Source organism: Dromaius novaehollandiae, chromosome 17, assembly GCF_036370855.1.
Source record: "Dromaius novaehollandiae isolate bDroNov1 chromosome 17, bDroNov1.hap1, whole genome shotgun sequence".
Classification (NCBI taxonomy): domain Eukaryota; kingdom Metazoa; phylum Chordata; class Aves; order Casuariiformes; family Dromaiidae; genus Dromaius; species Dromaius novaehollandiae.
In genome coordinates, this window is record NC_088114.1 from 3841351 (window position 1) to 3860683 (window position 19333).

The 19333-nt window shown below is 41.1% G+C and overlaps 1 protein-coding gene across 6 annotated transcripts; it reads left to right on the forward strand.

Annotated features, from left to right (window-relative positions):
- The first annotated feature begins 84 nt into the window (after positions 1 to 84).
- On the forward strand, positions 85 to 19014 carry ANAPC5 (anaphase promoting complex subunit 5). 6 transcript variants are annotated; one of them, XM_064521973.1, is made up of 17 exons: positions 85 to 489; positions 5926 to 6005; positions 6437 to 6546; positions 6954 to 7149; positions 9010 to 9079; positions 9887 to 9988; positions 10599 to 10789; positions 11721 to 11802; positions 12571 to 12660; positions 13745 to 13926; positions 14412 to 14547; positions 14788 to 14862; positions 15669 to 15790; positions 16975 to 17082; positions 17333 to 17480; positions 18092 to 18317; positions 18686 to 19014. In XM_064521973.1, the coding sequence occupies exons 1-17, from the start codon at positions 226 to 228 to the stop codon at positions 18898 to 18900; spliced, it is 2397 nt and encodes a 798-aa protein (XP_064378043.1). In that variant the 5' UTR covers positions 85 to 225; the 3' UTR covers positions 18901 to 19014. The 6 variants fall into 6 exon arrangements, with proteins under 6 accessions (XP_064378043.1, XP_064378044.1, XP_064378045.1 ...); XM_064521974.1 differs by having other exon boundaries at positions 9013 to 9079; XM_064521975.1 differs by having other exon boundaries at positions 86 to 489; positions 18092 to 18254.
- Positions 19015 to 19333: the final 319 nt, after the last annotated feature.

Below are 19333 nucleotides of genomic sequence, written 5' to 3' on the forward strand. Positions count from 1 at the left end.
TCGCGCCGCGCCGCACGCCATTGGCCGCGCCGCCGCGGGGCGAGCGGGACGAGCCAATCGGCGGAGGGGAAGGAGCCGTCGGCGCGGGGCGGGGCCACGCAGGGCAGGGCGCGCGGCGGCGGCAGCTCCGCGGTGTCTGCGCGCCGCGCAGGGCTGGGGGCAGCGATACCCTCAAAATGGCAGCGAGAGGCCGCAGGCAGCCGCGTGTCATAGCGGAGCGGGAAAATGCAGGAGAGGCGCCCTCGGGTGTCGGCTGGGAGGCAGCGGAGAAGCCGCGGGGGCCCTCGGGAGAGCCGTTACTTTGATAGTCGGCGCGCAGAGAAGCGGGGGGCTTCGTGCGGCGCTCGGCAACGGCTTCTGAGGGGATGTTGGCCGGGGTTAGCCGCGCTGAAGTGCATAAATAACAGTGTCACCGAAAATAGCGATATTTATAATCCTCCGAGGAGCCCCATAACCGGTCGCACTGATGAAATGTGTATTAAGGAACAGGTAAATAGTGCTTTATGTTAAATTGAAGGGTGCTGCTTTTTTCTTCTCTTTTCATTTTAATAGTTCAGGAGCCAGGATGTCACAGAAAACAATTTTTCATGCTGAAAGGCCAAATGAAAGCAATATTCCCCCATCCAAAGTCTGGAGGAATCGGAGTACTTCTACCTCATGTTTTTCCCTCCATGCTTAAGTAGATCTACGCTAACCGTCAGGTACTGGATTTCCTTCAAGGGGTTGGAACTGGCTATAAAATCTGACAGCAAGTGTTGTGTTAATGTATGGAGGAACTGGATCGGTCACCAGCCATCTGCTTCCAGGAGTCTCACACAAGCTTGCCAGGATTTGGGCATGAATCTGGCAGTCGCTGAAATATGGGATGTTTTGGCACCTCTGCATACAAGTGGTGGTTTGTCACAAAGAGAATTAAAAGCCACAACACTATAGGCAAAAGGCCAAAGTCCTGATTATTCTACCAAACCTTTTGGTCATGACATTTAAGTAATGGAAAAGAAAGGTTGTTATTTGAAAATCCAGGTTCAGCTGGCTCCTAGATCCCCATTATTAATTATTCTGCCTACCATATGAATGAGATATGTACAAAATTAAAGGTTGCAGGAAAGGGAGGCTTTTAACCAAAAAGATTACATAAAAAAGGCAAGTTTTCAGGAAAGCTTTACATAAGACTAAGGCACTCTGGGCCAAAGAACAAAGGAGGCTCTTGCCAAAAGGAGGGACCGATAAAATTGGCTGAAAAGAATTTTTGCCCACGAACCAGACAAACTTACAAATGTTAAAGAACAGTGAACTGAAACTGGCTAGAGGTAGCTGCTTAGCACAACTTATATAAAACTTGCTTAGCATGAGTAGCTAAGTTTGCTGAAACCTTAGGCCTCACTTGGATAAAGTAATGAACTTTTACTTAGTCCAGTAAGAAAAGGGCCTCAGAGCTGGTTCAGGCTGGGAAGATAAGGAAGCTACAAGCAGTCTATGTTCCTGTGTCTCACATTCCGAAAGGGAGGGTGTCAAGGCTTTGAAATAAGACCAGTGCAGGGCATTAGGACCTTGAGGGGCAAAGCCTCAGCTCACTGCTGGGGCAGTGTTAATTGTTATGATTTAGAATCACCTCCTCCTCCTCAGGACCTTGAGAGACAACAGTAAGACCCAACCAGAAACGAAGGTACAACCGTCAGCAGAAACCACAACAGTAAAGATAAGGGAGAAAAACGGCCTGCCTAGGAACAACGATGAGACCCAATAAGGAGCAGGAGACCCCAGACCTAAAAATTACTATTGGGCTGAGCTCCTGTGTGAGGGGTGGGAAACTTAATTTGAAAAAAGGTATAATTGCCCAGGGATTTCTTTGTTCGGGGTCCCTCTTCAGAGGCACCGAGCTTGAGCTGTAATTACTGCATGCGTGTCATTAAAATGTAATTATTTAATTTGCTTTGATTTGACTCTGAACTTTTCTGCAGGAACCTAGGGTTGGGCCATGTTATGGTGGCCGACCAGCCTAATTTCCATAACACAAAAGGTTGCATGGAATCTTTAATATTTGTGCAGAATAGATACATTTTTGGAGCAGAAGGTCTTGCACACGAACTAAGTCACAAAATTTCAATATGTGTTTGCCATCAGAATGACAGTCTTGGCAGCTTTAGCATCGAGAGCTGATACTTCATGCAGCCCAACTTCTGCATGTGCATCCATACTACATTTTCATTCAAAATCAGATCATCTCTTTTTTGGAAATGCTTGTGCTCCTTGGAAAGCCTTTGATACACTATGAACTTTACACATAATTTAACAAAAAAACCCATATCAATATTTCACTTTTTTGCAACAATAACTTGCAATTTCAGTCAAAGCAACTAAAAAGACAATTTTCATCAGAAAGGCCTTTGTGAATAATGCTGGAACAAACAATAGCACATTTGTCATACACACACAGTGTAAAAAAAAAAAAATTCCATTCCCCAGAGTTCAACTCCTTTTACTGTTGAAGCTTGATAGCTGTTTTTTCAGTACTCTCTATAATTTGATCATTTTGTTCTTTTTCTAGGCTTTGCTGTTTGCTGTTTCTTCAGATCTGTTGCTTTCTGCTGTTCCTCTTCCATTGGCCTGACAGATGGGCTTAGACAGAGGTGTGTGAGATCTCAGCTTCTTAGATACATGTCTTGGCAAAAAACCCAAGAGATTTAAATTAACCTTTTCTGGGACAGCAAAAGGAATTATAAACACTAACATAAAAGCAAAGTTAACAGCGGGACCAGTCCTTGAAAATTTGAGAAACAATTGTTTCTGAAAACTGGAGGAATGACAACTGTTCTCCAAAATGCAAATTAAAGAGTGAAAAGAACAGCAGCTTATCTTTAAATGCCTTTGAAATACTTTTTTACATTTTTGTATAAGAGATTAAAAGCATGTTAGACAGTTTTCTCATCTCCCCACTTAGACCAAGCCAGCTGGGATACAAATAGACATTGTGTTATGAATATTTTTCATTTCAGAGTACTTTTTCAAAAGAATCTTTCATCTGAGTTTTTAAAATGTATAAGACACTGGGAGCCAGGTGCTTACTCCTGGAAAGGGAGTGTAAGTACACAAATTAAATGACCTAAGGCTAATCAGTAAGCTAGTGACAGAGTAAGAAATAAAATGCAGCTGTTTTCCCCTTTCTTCCCCTTACCTGACAATTACTTACATTTTCTCATCTAAGAGATTGCTTTAAGGCATCTTAAGAAACATCAGTGTGGTTTGGTTTCCTAAAACTTCTATGGCCCTTATATGGTGTCAGCTCAGAGAGTCATCCCTGGAGTACCAAGTTATGCACAAATATTTTTGTTAATAATCTTAAATTAAAACAGGACTCCTGACCCATAAAAATTCTGTCCCACAGATAAGCAAAATAAAGCAAAACCTAATTTTTTTTTCTTTAGCTTTGAAAAGGACTTGTCAAAAAGAAACCCTCCCAAACACAGATGTTTTAGGGAGTAATGTGGGCCTAGCACAGCTGAGATCTAGAGGCTATGCTGACAACTGCAGTTGCCACTCCCACCTTATTTTGGGCAGATCTGGATGAATCATAGCTGTAACATGTGATTTGAGATAACTTCTAATGCATTAGCATGTCTAAATTGTGACCATGTAGATTATTTTTAAACATGGATCTTTAACCCCATCTGCTACTCTGACTGAAAAGTGGTGTTTGCAGAGGTCCTATTAATAAGAGACTTGCCCTCACTGAGCCTTCTGGATTGTGCCAAAGAAGCATTAAAAGATTTAAATCTATTAATGCTAGATGTCCCATTTACTTCTGTCATGAAATAACAATGGTGACTAGCAGCTGTTCTGTAATCCCTCAAGGTTTTACATATCACCAGAGAGTGAGGTGGAGACAGGATCCTTATCAAGAATCTTTTTTTTTCTTTCTTTTTTTATCTTCTGGTTTACAGAATCTTAAATAAAAACTAGAGCTGAACTTTTTTTTTTTTTAATTTGGGAATTTCAGATTGGATATTATTACCTATAGGGAGAATAATTGCAGTATTCACTTGTTTATACCAGAGACACATAGTACTTTGGAGTTATCATTAAAGAAGGTTTTCAGATTACTGAGACTTGGTCCAAAGGATTCAACATTCACTGAAAGGCAAGATTTCCCAAGTCCAGATGCTAGCTATTACATGCTTCACAAAGCTCAGGCACACTACTCCGGGGCTTGAGCCTAGTTTTGGTAAGATAAAGGATGACTTTTTCAGTTGTATAACCTAAACTTGAACTTTATATGACCAAAAATTATCTCTTATTGCTTATTTAGAGGGCTAGTTATGAGGGATTTTTTTTTCTTCAAATATGTATTAAATAGCATATTCTAAAATCTCTCAGTACAAAATGCTAAAGGATTACTCAGTGTGGTTTGCATGAGAGCTTCAGACAGGGTAGAAAAAAGACCTTTAACCAGCTGCATGTGATTTCCTTTCTCTTCCTCACTGACTGCTGCAAATGCTTGCTAACTGCAGTCTGGCTTCCCTTTAATCTCTATTTTTGGCCCCTCCCTGGCAAATCACCTTACCTTTTCAGTGTTTCCACCCCAGATGTCATACTTTATTTTCAGGAAATGTCAGTTACTTAGCCTTTGCAACATAGTATCTATAGCCATTTCCTGCTTTTTATATTCGGCTAGAGCTTTAGTTGAATGAGGGCGAGGAAGTTGTCATTAATTATGCTAGCAACAACTAACTATAACACTAAGTTTCTTAAGTGTACATGTATTTGAGGACATTACTCCAAGCTTGACTTTTCTTCTCCTCCTCTCACCACCCGCAAGTATGAATCAGGAGCAAGTCAACTGAAATCCCTGGGGACGAGCAGATGTATAATAGTATTGAGTTTTGTTTTGCTCTTGCTTACAAAAATGAGAACTGTTACAATAATTGGAGTATTTTCTTTGGAAACATGACACCTTAACGAAGCACTATGACAAATTACCGAGACAACAAAACGTATGTGTGGAAGCTCTGGGAAATGCCTCTATCGTATTACAATTAACGCACAGGAAATCCAAGTTCTCCACCAGGATCTAACAGGAGCGAATCTGCTTTGTGGTGTTGAGTTGCAGGTTGCCCCGCGGAAATGCTCAAACGGGAGCATGGATCACACCCCTCGGCGTGGCCCAGCGAAGCCTCACGGCTGCTCTGGTGACCGGCTACCGGGAAAGCGCTGAGTCCTCGCAGAGTTGTGGCACATGCAGCTTCGCTCTTGCTGCCAGGCGCGGAAACCAGCCGTGGCCACCCACCAAGTCCCTAGCCACTGCCGTTCCGTCGCTATGCCCACGACAGGCCCGTCGGGTCAGCGCCAGCCGGAGGGTGGCAGCGCCGGCGGCTGGGCGGGAGGCGCACGGCGACCTGCGGGAGCGCCCGCCGCCCTGACACCGGCCTCCTTCCGCGGGCCCCCCCGGAACCTCTCCCTCCGGGCCCGGCTCGCCACCCGGAGCCCTCACACCGGCGCACAGCCTCTCCTCCGATTGGCCGCCGCGTCGCCCGCGTGACGCCGGCGACTGCTGCGATTGGCCGGTTCGCGGAGGCCGGTTGCCCGGGAGCCAGGGCGCCGCGCCGGGCCGGGCCGAGTGGTGGCGGCGGCGGGAGGAGGGCGCCGCCATGGCGAGCGTGCACGAGAGCCTCTACTTCAACCCGATGATGACGAACGGCGTGGTGCACGCCAACGTCTTCGGCATCAAGGACTGGGTCACCCCCTACAAGATGGCGCTGCTGGTGCTCCTCAGCGAGCTGGGCCGCGCCGGCGCGCAGCTCGGGCTGCTGGAGCGGCGGCGGCTCAACCGGCTGTTGCTGCCGCTGCTGCAGGTGGGGCCGGGCTGGGGGCGGCGGTGGCGTCGGCGTCCCCGGGCCCTATCGCGACATGTCGCTCTCCCCCCTCCAGGGCCCCGACATGCCACTGTCGCGACTGCGCAAAGCCATCGAGGAGTCCTGCCCGCACCTGGCCGGCTCGGTGCACATCAGGTAGGCGGCGGCGGCCTGCCCCTCCCCGCCCGGGCCCGGCCCCGGCGAGCAGTCACCAGTGATTGCATTAAAATCCGTTGTTGCTTATTTTATCAAAAGAATAACAGCCCTTCTTCTTTATTGTCTTTACTGAAAGAACTGTTTAAAAAGAAAAATCACTATTATTTACTATCATGTTTATTATTTATGTGGTTGTTAGTTATTTACTTTATCATACTATTGACATGTTTTGATTTTGTTCACGAATGTAAAAACTCGGGCATAATGAGCTAGCTACCACTTGATTCTGTCTGCATTTATTCGTCTATACGTGAAAAGGGAGGAGTATTTATCTAATATGAAATTTTAGAGCCCTAAAAAAAGGTGGGTTTTTTTTTCCCCTGTCTTCCCCCTTCTCCCCCTTCTCCCCCCCCCCCCCCCCCCCCATTTAGGTTAAAACTTATGGCAGAAGGAGAACTGAAAGATATGGAACAGTTTTTTGATGACCTTTCAGATTCATTTACTGGGACAGAGCCAGAAGTTCATAAAACAAGTGTAGTAGGTAAGTGGTTATTATCAATATTTGATGTGATAACTAATACTGATATAACTCACTCCAAGTAAAGATTTACTTTTCTTTTGGGGGAGTACTGGGGATGTTTGTTTCATAGCATAATTTTTTATTGCTCAAATGTTTTAGGTTAACAAATAGTTTTGCATATGGTGTTGTAATTCTTACTGATCTTAACAGCTATTCTGTGATCAAATAATCTCTGAGATTTGCCACTAAATTATTTTCAGACTGACGCTCTACGAAAGTGAGTTTTATCAGTTGGTAGGCCATGATGAGTCACTTAAACAAAATTAAATAATGCAATTTAAGCTTCTGGCTATTATAATGGTTTCTAGTCTCCCCTCTGAAACAAGAGCTTCACAGATAGTTGTCATAATAGATATTTTCCTTTGCAGGTCTCTTTCTACGCCATATGATCTTGGCATACAATAAGCTTTCTTTCAGTCAGGTCTATAAACTTTACACTGCACTTCAGCAATACTTTCAAAATGATGAGAAGAAAGATGGAATTGATGAGAGCGATATGGAGCTGACAAATACAGAAGACCTGGAGGGGAAAATGGAGAAAGAAGAACTTGATGCCCCTCTAAGGTGACATATTAATATTCAAGTCTTTTCCACTCTTTAAGAGATTTCTCAGTTAATCTTAATTCAGATTACCTCTGTACCTATCAATGTAAATTTAAGTTTTTTTCCAGCCAAAGATTCTACTATTCAAGTTTTCAAACCCTTACAAATGCTCATCTAGGCCCTATGCATGTCTTATCACTAATAACTTGTTAGCATCTCATAATTTGAGTTTAATTTAGGTATAAGAGACTATAGCAACTTCAGCTGCAGTAAGGAGATGTAGTGTACTGTAATCTTGTATATACTCCCATATTCTCTTAAGAATAGGAACGTCACCGATTTGCCTCATGTCAGAGTTGCCTGATGCATATAATTGGCAGAAATCTTAGGTCAAAGTTAGAACTTAAGTTTTAAAATACTGTTCATAGGCTTTTAAGCCAAAAAAATGATTATTAAAGTAGTCTGGTCTTGTAGTTGATGTAGGTTGGGGGTTGTTTATTTGGTTGCTGGGCTTTTTTTTTAACCTTGCGTAGGGACCACAGAATTTTTTTTATACTCTTGGTAACTTGCAGATGCTCAGCTTAGAAGGTAGTTCAGAAATACACTAGCTACTCCTTAAGAACGTATTCTATGCAGACAGATAACACTGAAATGTTGGAACTTTTCCTTTCTTGAAGAGGGGGAGAATGGGAAGGTTGTGTCACCTTTGGGTTCAAAAAGCTCTGCCTTTGGGTTAATGGTGAAATACAGTGGATGTGAAGAGGATGTGTCCAGTTGAGTTCGTTTTTCTAGAGCCTCGTACTCACTTGCGGAGCTGAGTGGCCTCTCCGTTTCCTTGGTGCCACCACGTGGTGAGACTGGTAAATGGCAACAGTTCTGCTCTCAGTGTCTCATAGAAGATGGCGGTACCCCATTCTCATGCTCACTTAGGGAGTCGCAGTCTAAAGGCCGGCTGCCTATAGTTTTCCTCCGTGTGGCCCACTGCTGAATGATTTCTTCTCTGGTTACACTAGTGTGACATGCTAAAGCTGTTGGAGAGGTCACTTCTGCTTCCAGCAAGGGAAGGTTCCCCTCCGAGGAAAAGTTCAGCTTAACATTTTTGGTTTCTCTTTTCACCCTCTCCAAATAGAACTTGCGTTTCTTTATGTTAAAGATGAGAAGCAATTATTGAGACTTTTCATCTGCTAAAGAGGTGTTTCACCATAAGAATAATATTAAAAGTATTTTGTATATCCATATATTTACGTTGTATTTATTTAAAACTATCTTTATCAGAACCTGTGCTTGAGTGTGCTCTGCTATAGCTTGGGGATCAGTTAGCAGCCTTTGAAGTCTTATGTTATGCTGTAGCTGCCATTTTTTAATGGAATAAATATTTGTCTGCTCTTGTAGAGCAGCTGTTCTCTGGAGTGATGTGTGTGGCCAAAGTGCTATTTAATTTCTTTATGGCCATCTTCACAAGGTAGGAACGATAGAGCTAAGCCATCTGAATGTGTCACCCTGAGTCTGTATCTGCTGTTTCCCTCAACGTTCTTATGCGTATATAGGACAACGTTCATGTATCGAGGATAACATTCATGTTGACCACAGTCTCTGCAGGCTGATGATTATGATTTAGGTCTGGTTTTATAATGGCTGATCCATCGGAATGACGTCCACGTTCCCTCAGGTGTAAGCTATATGAGTGTCTGAACAGTGCGGAATCATTCAGCCTGCTAGCTTTGATGTAGTAGATTTTATTCTTTATTAAATTTTCTGCTTCGAGCTGTAGAACTCTAAGATGTCATAAAACTTTATAAAGCAAAAATTGGAGTGTCTGGTAAAAGATATTTTCTTGTACTCCATTTCGTTGCCTTTGTTTCTAACAATAGTGGCTTTTAGCAGGGAAGAAGAGATATCTTGCAGTGGGCCTCTTTCCCAGAAACAAGCAGAGTATTTTCTTTCTCAGCAGGTATGTTGATTCTGAACAAAGTTAAGTAAATGATCCATAACATCATTTTCATCTTTATGCACATTATCAAACATGATATTTTCTTAAATCTGGTAAAGATTTGTTGAATTCTGTATTGTGCCTGTAGTTGCTCAGTGTGAGCACTTGGGTTTAAAACAGTTTTATCCAGGCATGTAGACGATATGCTATTATTTGATTCTGAGAAGATCACTTCAGTTCTGACTACTGAGTGCTTCAAATTCAATATCTGCTAAAGGTGTAGTTTTGTTTGATTATTCCAGCTGGTAAATACAAAAAGGAGGAGCAATACACATGGGCACAAATGTCATTAAATGTGCTACATGCTTATAATAGTTTGCTAGCAATATAGAATACGTATAATACGTAATGTTTCGTATATGTTTTAAAAGTTCAAATAAATCTTTACTGTTAACATTTGTTGCATCTGATTGAGGTGAGGCTGCTGCAGCTCCCTGGCCAACCAGCAGGGAGACTAAGTATATATTCCCACTATATATTGACCCAGTAATTGTTCAAAGAGAGACTTCATCAGAATTTTTTATGTACCTTTAAACAGTCTTTTAATAAGCTTTTATTTTACTTGGTCTCTGTGATCTCTGGAAAGTGAGTGCTATAATATAGCATATAATAAAACTGCCACTGGTGGTTCAGTCTCATAGTAGACAGAGCTGTTGTGAAATCTTCTTTAAAGCTCTCAGAGCAGATAACAAGCTGACAAACATGCATCAAATTTTTTGTAACCCTCCAGTCTGAGTTACTTAGCATTGGTTTCAATTTTTATTCTAGGCTTCTTTACTAAAGAATGATGAAACAAAGGCTCTTACTCCAGCATCTTTACAGAAGGAATTGAACAACTTGTTAAAATTTAATCCAGACTTTGCTGAAGCAGTAAGTATCTTTTTCTTCATCCGGAATGGTTGCAAAGGGATTTCTTCATATCTCTAGGATGGGATTATTTGGGATAATTTATTCTATATTGAAATATAAGCAGATGATAAAAATGTAAGTAGCATGTAAATGTTTAGTAAGTCAGACTAAAATTCCGGAAGGTACAGAAACCTTAATTAAGTGAAGTGCTTAACCACGTGTCTAGCTTTATGCATAGATATAATCCTCCTAACTTTGGTGGGACTATTACAGTGTGTTCTAGTTGAACTACATCTAAAGGTTATTTCTTTTTATGTACATTTTTCTAAGAAATTTCAGGCATTATACTCCCATAATTTAGAAATCAGTATTAGATGAAACATATGTTGATTTTGTTTACTGATGTTCACTTCTGGCACTTAAAAGTAGACTGAAAACAATAGACAACTCACATGGACAAATGGTTCTAGGACACTTTCCCAGAGCACTTTCTCTTGACACAGTGGTAGTCATGCCTCACCATCACAGTTGTTAGGCAGCCTTTCTCAATAAGATATACAGTAAATATAATCAAAAGCTTAGTGTTTTAATAGTTTTGTATACTTAAAGCTGATTTTACTTTCACTTCCAGCATTATTTAAGCTACTTAAATAATCTCAGAGTGCAGGATGTCTTCAGTTCAACACACAGCCTCCTTCACTATTTTGACCGTTTAATTCTCACTGGAGCAGAAAGCAAAAGCAACGGGGATGAAGGTTATGGTCGGAGCTTGAGATACGCTGCTCTAAATCTAGCTGCACTGCACTGTCGGTTTGGCCATTAGTAAGTTAATGCATTGTACCGTGCAACTAGAATTCATCTTGTTGCATTTCTTAAGTGCCAATAGATGGACCTTTGATTCGTTATGAAAATCTGTTCAGGAGAGGAAGGTGCTTTCTCTAATTCGATAACAGCTATAGTTGGGTTGGGCTGGAATTTTCTTAGAATCTTGGTTTGTTTTTATTTTGACATTTACTTGGTTTCCATAATAACTAAGTTATCCACAGCACCGTAAGAGTTGACATTTGTCTGTGTCTGGTTGCAGCCCTTTCCTAAGGAGTTAAGTTCTCAATTGCTACATTTCCATGACCTCAGAAAGGTCAGCGGATGTGGATGCTTATTTCCAACTACAGTCTCAAAAAAGTGCAGTTGTTTTTCTGTTGCATTTAAACCAATACAGAGCTGATGATCTGGAAAAAGAATAATTGAAAAGCCATCTGAGAGATTAGGTATTATTTCTAAAAAGCCATAGGTGTAGGTGTTATTTTATTGATTAAATAAGGCTGGCATACCTACCTCCCTATGAGGCTTGCATTTATTGACTTCTGCCTGGATGCATCATGTAAAAGGACTGGAAATGGGAAGGAGATGTGAAAAACTGAAAGCAACAACTTTTCTACGTAGACAAATACTTTATCTTGCCCCTGTTCAAACAGTAACTTGGCACGTTGGCATGAACATGGGGTTGAAAGCCCGTTTAGGGGGTTACAGTTAGTTTTTCACGATGCTGCCTTGCTTGCTAGCTTCGAGACCAGAATATATTGCTGAAGCAGTAAGAAGGAAGTACAGGCTTTCTCATTTGATGTATTAAATCAGAGTTCTCTTCTGAGTGGGATATGCATAATTTAAAGGAGTATTCCTCTGTATCTTTGTAATGCTGCATTTTAAGTGCTATGGGAATACGAGTATATTCTGTGTTTTTGTTTGCTGATAGTCAGCAGGCTGAACTTGCACTTCAGGAAGCCATCCGAATTGCACAGGAGTCTAATGATCATGTCTGCTTGCAGCACTGCCTGGTAAGACAACCATGTTGCAATGGAGGTTGTGTCACCTTCGTCTGTGTTATCTGTGCCTTTGTTCAGGGAACGGCTGCAGAAATACTTTTAGAGTAATATCTCAGCAAATGCATCAGTAATTCAAATATGACTGTCTCACAGTGGGGTGACGTGTTGTTTCTGGCAGATGGGTCACCTAGAGCAACAGGCTAGAGGGAGATCATGGTAAGATTTTGTTATGATTTGGGATGATTTTCTTAAACAGGAGTTGTGATTCCAAGATTAAACTCTGAGCTTAGCACAGAGCAGTCTTATGTGCTTTAAAGAGCTTTCTTTGAAGTATTTTATAAACTTTGTTCTTAGTGTCTCTTGTATTTTCAGAAAATAAATACTAGCCTTTTTCAGCAAACAGAGAGGAGGAGGGAAAGACTTAATATTTCCTCTGAGGTTTTTTTCTGTAATTAACGTTAGTGTTGTAATAAATTGGCATCAATGATATCAAACTCCCGAGACACTGATTTCCACAGTTAAATATAATGGAGTGACTTTGTATTACTCTGAAACCTCCAGTATTGGCTGCTGTGAAGCCAGTGTCCCAGCCTAGCTGGACCTTTGATGTATTCTGCTGTGTAACATTTAATAGAAGTTTCATTAGTATCATATTTATTCTGAAGTATGGTTTGTGTTTCCAGTGAGTTCTTATGCGTTCCATGCAAAAGCAAGAGAAGTTAAAAATGCTGTAACCATCAGATACTTGCAGTGAGATTTTAAAACTTCTTCCCTTACTAGAGCTGGTTGTACATCTTGGAACAGAAGATATTTGATAGCTGTGTTCTACTGGAGCACTCTGTAAACAAATCTTTACATTTTGGTTTGCCAGTAAGTCTGTTTCATTTATCCTTTATACTGGGATAAGTTTATGCCGGGGGAGGTGCCTTATGTTGACTAAACTGTTCAAATGTGTAATTGAGTTTAAGTCAACCTATTTTACACTGCAAAAATCTAGCTGTTTCTATCATTTTTAGTCTTCATGTTAACAAACCAGAGTTCAGTTGCTTTAATGTCGGTGCATTATTGCAAGGCTCACTGCTTTCACTTCTAACTTGTTTGCTTCTCAGGCAGACGAATTCTCTGCGGCTACTGGGCTGGCTGCCTGCACCAGGTCTTAGGCCCATACCCCAATCTGCTGGTGTTGAAGGGAGGCTCTCAAGCCTCAGTGTCTGCCTTCCTGTAACTCGGTGCTGATGCCTCTGGCAGGGCTTTGAACACACATTTACTTGTATTGCTCTGTCCCAGCTGTGAAATCTTGTGAGGCAGCCCTCTCCTCAACTAGTTTTGTGCCCTCTCATATATATCAGTTGGCTGATAAGGTTTAGTTCTGTCTTCCCCCAAGATCTGCAATCTCTTTGTTAAGAGAATTGGTCTAAAAGGAACCAAGTAGTTGATGTTGCGAGATGGAGAGCAGGCATCATACTGTATAGAAGGGTGGCTGCCTGGTAAGCTCCAGAAATCAGCCTGTGACATAGCTGATCTCATGAAGTGGAAAGAAGTAACAGCCGTAGGAAGACTGGCAAGACAAAAAAAGGAGTTGCTGGTTATGCAACCAGTGTAATGGCCACTGGGTGGGGAAGGAGGGGGAAGGCTCTGTGCTTTCGTGACTATTTCATCATTGGAGGAATCCAGATGAAAGTCGTGTCATCTTCTTTAAGACTATTTTGTGGGGGAGTGGAAATTACTTTTCACATCTAGCAAAATGGCATTCATGTATGTGTGGGTGTATAAGTGCGTATTTAAAGAAATTGCTGTAGCAGTGTTCTTTTGTCTGTGCTGAATAGCATCATATCTTTTATTTGGGACTTTTTTCTTGGTTTATGCCTCTTGCTGTGATGTAATTCACAAGTGTAGTGTACTCTATTGTCTTTCAGTGTTCTTTGTTTTTGATTTTTTTCCTCCTCCTCCCCAGTACCTAGCTTCCCTGGGAATACAGTCCTTGGTTCAGCAAAGAGCTTTTGCAGGAAAGGCTGCCAACAAGCTAATGGATGCCTTAAAAGATTCTGATCTGTTACACTGGAAACACAGCTTGTCAGAACTTATCGATATTAGCATAGCACAGAAGACTGCCATTTGGAGGTTATATGGCCGCAGGTATTTTTTCTTTTGAACTCTTGCATTAGCTCACTCTGCTTGTTAGCAGGTAATGCATTTTGAGTTATTTATATAGGTGTAACAAGCGACTGTATCTCTCCAGTGTACTAAAATAAAGCATTCAGACTGTATGATTCAGTAAATGCTGGGTGCAGTTATTTCCATTCTCTTATGTTCATTTAAAACTCATACAGGGGAAAACATCATGTTTCCATTTAGTAGTGGCAAATAGCGCATAAGTTTAATGTTCTTATGTCCCCATTTTCAGCATCCCTGTGCTTAAACCGTGTGCAGCTTTCAGTACGTTGTATGCGCTTGCATAGTCTAGAGTTCCTGGGTAGCAGTTATTTTACAAGTTTTCATTCTCCCCCAGGCCTCTGGCTTACCAGAAAAAGAGTCTGTAGGCCACTATCATAACAAGGCCATAGTTTAAAAATAGTTGGTGTTTGTTGCTTGAAAGCTAAAAGGTGTTTCTCTTACTAAAGCACCATGGCACTTCAGCAAGCCCAGACCTTGCTGAGCATGAACAGCCTGGAGGCTGTGAACGTGGGCGTACAGCAGAATAACACGGAGTCCTTCGCTGTAGTGCTGTGTCACCTGGCTGAGCTACACGCAGAGCAGGTGAGTTTTATGCCTAGTTGCACAAAATCTCATTTGGGTGAGAGGATGTGTGGGTGTTATTGACAAGGAGTGTGAGACTAGAGTCGTGTTGTGTTCTGCCTTTAATGTCTGCACTGGAGGGGAAGGAAATACAGGGCTTTTGCCTGGCCAGTTCCTCTTTCCATGGAGGCTGTGATGAAATCGAGGGGAGTGGTGCTTGCCCCTGTGCATGCTTATCAGAGTGCTGTTTCTGTGTTACAGGGATACTTTGCGGCTGCTTCTGAAATATTGAAACATCTAAAGGAAAGATTTCCTCCCAACAGTCAGCATGCGCAGGTAGAATATATATAATTTAGCCTGTAAATTATGCAACTGTGTTACAATAGGATCTGAATTCCATTGCATCTTAATTCATACCTTTCCTCTGTATGCCTTGGGCTACGTTTGCTATTTTCAGTTGGCTCATGACCCCGCAGGAAGCCGTGTGGCGTACACCCTTGTACAAAAGCAGGAAAATAATGCCTCTGTCGTTTAAGACTGGCAAGACAATTATCTCACCATAGCCTCCTAAGAAAAAGCCATTTAAATAGAACTGTACTTAACAGAGGAGTATACATCTCCTTCAGGAGCATGTATGTGAATTAAATGCTGTACACTGATTTGGAGCTTCAAAGTTCTGTTTAATGGGTGCTAGTTATTTTGGTGTATTATACTCCAGAAATAACTGAGAGAAGAGGCCATTATTTGCCTGACACTGGGAAATGCGTTAACACATGAGGCTAAAAGATAGTGTTTACATTAAAGTGTTCTAGATTCCATTAAATTTAGTTCAGTCCTTCTCTTTTTGATACAAACAAGTCTATTATTTCAAAACATTAATAATGGTTTAAAAGAGCTTTTTTACTTAAGATGCAGTCAAATAGGTCAGCTGCAGTATTGAAACATTACTTTAGACCTTTCTGCTGAAGGACAGTAATTTAGTAAATGCAGTAACTGGAGAGCTCATCAAACACGCAAGCATGAATTTAGTTGTTTCTAGACATAAATGTCCACAGGGAAAAATAAAAATTAAGTTCTAATTTAGGGTTAGAAAATGAGCATGCACAATTCCTTAAACTTATTCCTGAATGTTCTTTGTTTAGCTTTGGATGCTGTTTGATCAGAAAATACAGTTTGAGAGAGCCATGAATGATGGCAGATATCATATAGCAGATTCTCTTGTAGCCGGAATTACAGCACTTAATAGCATTGAAGGAGTATACAGGTAAGAAATCATGAATCTGTAAAAATAAACTTACAGGTTTATCCCATAAAGATAATTAAAAATTTAACAAAAGGATTGCTGGCAGTCACATGTATTTACATGCTCATCACTTTCCAGTTTTAATTACGGTAGTGTTGTCTAACATGTAATGGATTACTGCAGGACATACTCTTAACAGAGTAATTATTCTAGTTGTTTCTCTGGGAATTTTAAGACCAGAATGGCACTGTAGAAATTTATGTTATTCTAGAACTGTAGATCTGCTGGGAACACAGAATACTTCTTCAAAATCTGCTCGTGGTAACTATTCCCAAAACTACGCACAATGAAGAATTTTATATAAAATAGCTAGGAACCTAGGGCCTAGTCATAACTCCGCTACAATAAGAGCTTGAACAATGTCTTCATCTCTGTCCTAGTTTCTACATCTACAAAATAGGACGAGGTAAATGTATTTATCTCACCTTAATGTGTTCTTGTTTCTAAATGAAAATGGTTTGTTAGAAATAGATGGGGTTAAAACTTGGTATTTGGTGTATATGAATAGCAATTTATTGTTAAAAGCTATTTGTTGTTGATTTTCAGTGAGGCAAAAAGCCTAAAAACATAGCCGGTACCAATAAGCAGGAAGATAGGTATTCAAGCTGTGGGACCTGATGCTTGTCCTTCTGGAACTGGACTGTCTGTGATTTCCCTGACCTTTAAATACACCGCTCAGTGTATGGGTTTGGGTTTTTTTAACCCATCTCCTATGGCTATGCATTTGTTTCTTGTTTCCTTGCTTTTCCCTGTCACTCCACATCCTTGTTAGCTCATGCCAATTTTAGTTAGCGTACCTCATAACCTGTTTTTCTTACACAAATAACTGCTGGTGCCTTCCATCTTATGTGCCCTCCTGCTTCTGCTGCTTGTTTGGCCTTTGTTTTTGGCAATCCTTGTTTTCTAGCTAAAGCTGTTTTATGAGTTTGATCCTTTCTGCCTGGGAGTTATCTAGTGATCCGAGATGCCTAATTTTTCTTCCACCTTTGTGTATAGCATACATACTTTGTTACAATACAGTTTTATGGTTACATTTACAGAAACAAAGTTCACAAAATAAAGGCCCATCTTACTGTGCTCTCAAGAGCAGAATTGTGTCTAAAATATAAACATGCAATCAATGACTTCTTGTTTTACCCTGGCAGAAAAGCTCTTGTTTTGAAAGCCCAAAATCAAATGTCAGAGGCGCACAAACTTTTGCAGAAATTGTTGATCCACTGCCAGAAAATCAAGAACACTGAGATGGTGATTAGGTAAGAATGAATCATTTTCAGAATATTAAAGCCACTTTGCAATGATTAAAATCAACCGTTTCAATCTGTCTGTGTTCAGACTTCACTAGTCTTCAGATTATCTGCTATGGAGATTACATAATAATTTCATTTATTAAACATGGTATGGGATAATTGTTTGACACTTGCTTGTTGGAGCAGGGGGGAAAGCAAGCGGACATTTTGCATCAAAAGAAAGAGGCTTATAATTCTTTCCCCCTCTTTTGGTTAGTGTACTTCTCTCAATAGCAGAGCTCTACTGGAGATCTTCATGTCACACGATAGCTTTGCCTGTCCTGCTACAGGCGCTTGCCCTCTCTCGAGAATATAGTCTGCAGTACTTGGCTTCTGAAACTGTGCTGAACTTGGCTTTCTCCCAGGTATGTTTGATTTGTGTTTTCACAGGACAGTAGGGCAACATTTATGCTGGGGATCTGGATACTGGCTTTACTCCTGTGAGATTTAAGAACATAACCTTGTCGGAATTCGGTCATTGATTCTAAGGAACTGTATTCTAAATGCAAAGTCTTTCGAGGAAGTTAATAAAAGTTGAGTTTTGTGTATATCAGTAAGATCTGTAGTTATTCTACGTAATTAAGCAGGCAAGCATAAATTGGCCCTGCTTTCATTTCTCCAGTTGGTATCTATTATGCTAATTTTTTGGCTTTCTAGTAACACAGTTTGACATGTGTTTGAATTAAAAATAATACTTGTAATGGAGTTCAGTGGTATTGTTTATTCTGAGCTGGTGGAGTCCTGGTTGTCAGCACTGCCTGGAATGGAGGAAACTATGCCTAATCATTTCAGATGGTAGCTCATTTCTATTAATAAGTTTCGATTTAAAAGAAGATTGGGGGGGGGGCGGAAATCTACGTCCTTGTCTGGAGCATTGTTTTATTAAAAACAGATGTGGCTTATGTTGGTCTTCTCAGAAGAAGCTGCTCTCACCAATGGATTCCAGTATCAGACCAGCAAAGTGTTTCTCTTTCAGCTGATCCTTGGGATTCCTGAGCAAGCCCTGAATATTCTGCATATGGCGATAGAGCCCGTCTTGGCTCACGGAGCTGTGCTGGACAAAGGCTGTGCCATGTTCTTGGTGGCCAAATGTCAGGTGGCTTCTGCAGCTTCCTACACTCCACAGAAGAAGGTTGAAGGTAGCATGAAGAAGAGTTCTCACTGTCTATACCTCATTCCCAAGCTGAGAACTGCAAACCAGCGTGTGTATTGGAGTCCTGCTAGAACAGACACCCCCCTCCCCCATCACTCCTAATAAAGTTAAAATGATACGATGGTGTTATGTAGTTAACAAATAAGCAAATTAATTTGGAATTAGCTATTCAACTTGAACAGATTCAGTAGTCATAATGGAACCTTGTTTATCTGCGTACTTTCACGCCCATATTTTGCAGCAAAGGTTGAATAACAGAGACTAGCTGAAAGACCATGTTGCTAAGACACAAATTGTTTTGAAAAGCTGAGGAATGTGTATTTGGGCTCCTTAGAATGGAGCTGTATTGCTTGAAATTATTATTGTGATGATGTCTTAAATATGGCTCTCCCCGCCCCCCCCTTGTTTTTTTGGCAGCTTTGGAATCAGCTATTCTGAATCTAAATGAAGCTAAGACTTATTTTGCCAAAGTGGATTGCAAAGAGCAACTCCGAGATGTTCTCTACTTTCAAGCCAGACTGTTCCACACCCTAGGCAAGACCCAGGAGAGGAACAAATGTGCCATGCTCTTCCGGCAGCTGCACCAGGAGCTGCCTGCGCATGGTGTCCCCTTAATAAATGCCTTTAAGTGATGCGTTTAGAGATGAGATTTGCTTTTTCCTGTTTTGTTAACTGTCTTTTTATTATGTTCAGTCATCACTGTTTCAAAATAATTGCCAATAAATTATGGTCTTCTATTGAACAAACTTGGGTTTTGCTTGTAATGACTTAAGAGGAAATACAGTTTTCCACCCATTTCACTTCATACTTGAAATTAAGAATTGAATGGGGAAAACGAGTGCTCTCAGGACTGCATTATAAGCACCCTGAGGGGAAAGAAGCAAAGTCACGATAAAACAATTTCTGCTTTGAGAAATGACATTTTCAGACTCAATGCTGGCTCAGTTACCACTGGGAGGGGCACAAAAAACTAGTGGAAATTGTAGGCAAAGCTCCTTTGTACTAATTTTAAACACTATGGAAAGGGGAGTCGCATTTAAAATGTGTCCTTGCATTTAACCTGTC

What these genes read in the sequence shown, in the direction of transcription:
- ANAPC5 (XM_064521973.1), top strand. Translation starts at nt 226, where the DNA reads ATGCAGGAGAGGCGCCCTCGGGTGTCGGCTGGGAGGCAGCGGAGAAGC. An exon ending in TCTGCTTGCAGCACTGCCTG is followed by an intron (nt 11,803 to 12,570) that starts GTAAGACAACCA and finishes TTCCCTTACTAG; the next exon opens with AGCTGGTTGTACATCTTGGA. An exon ending in CTTTACATTTTGGTTTGCCA is followed by an intron (nt 12,661 to 13,744) that starts GTAAGTCTGTTT and finishes CCTCCTCCCCAG; the next exon opens with TACCTAGCTTCCCTGGGAAT.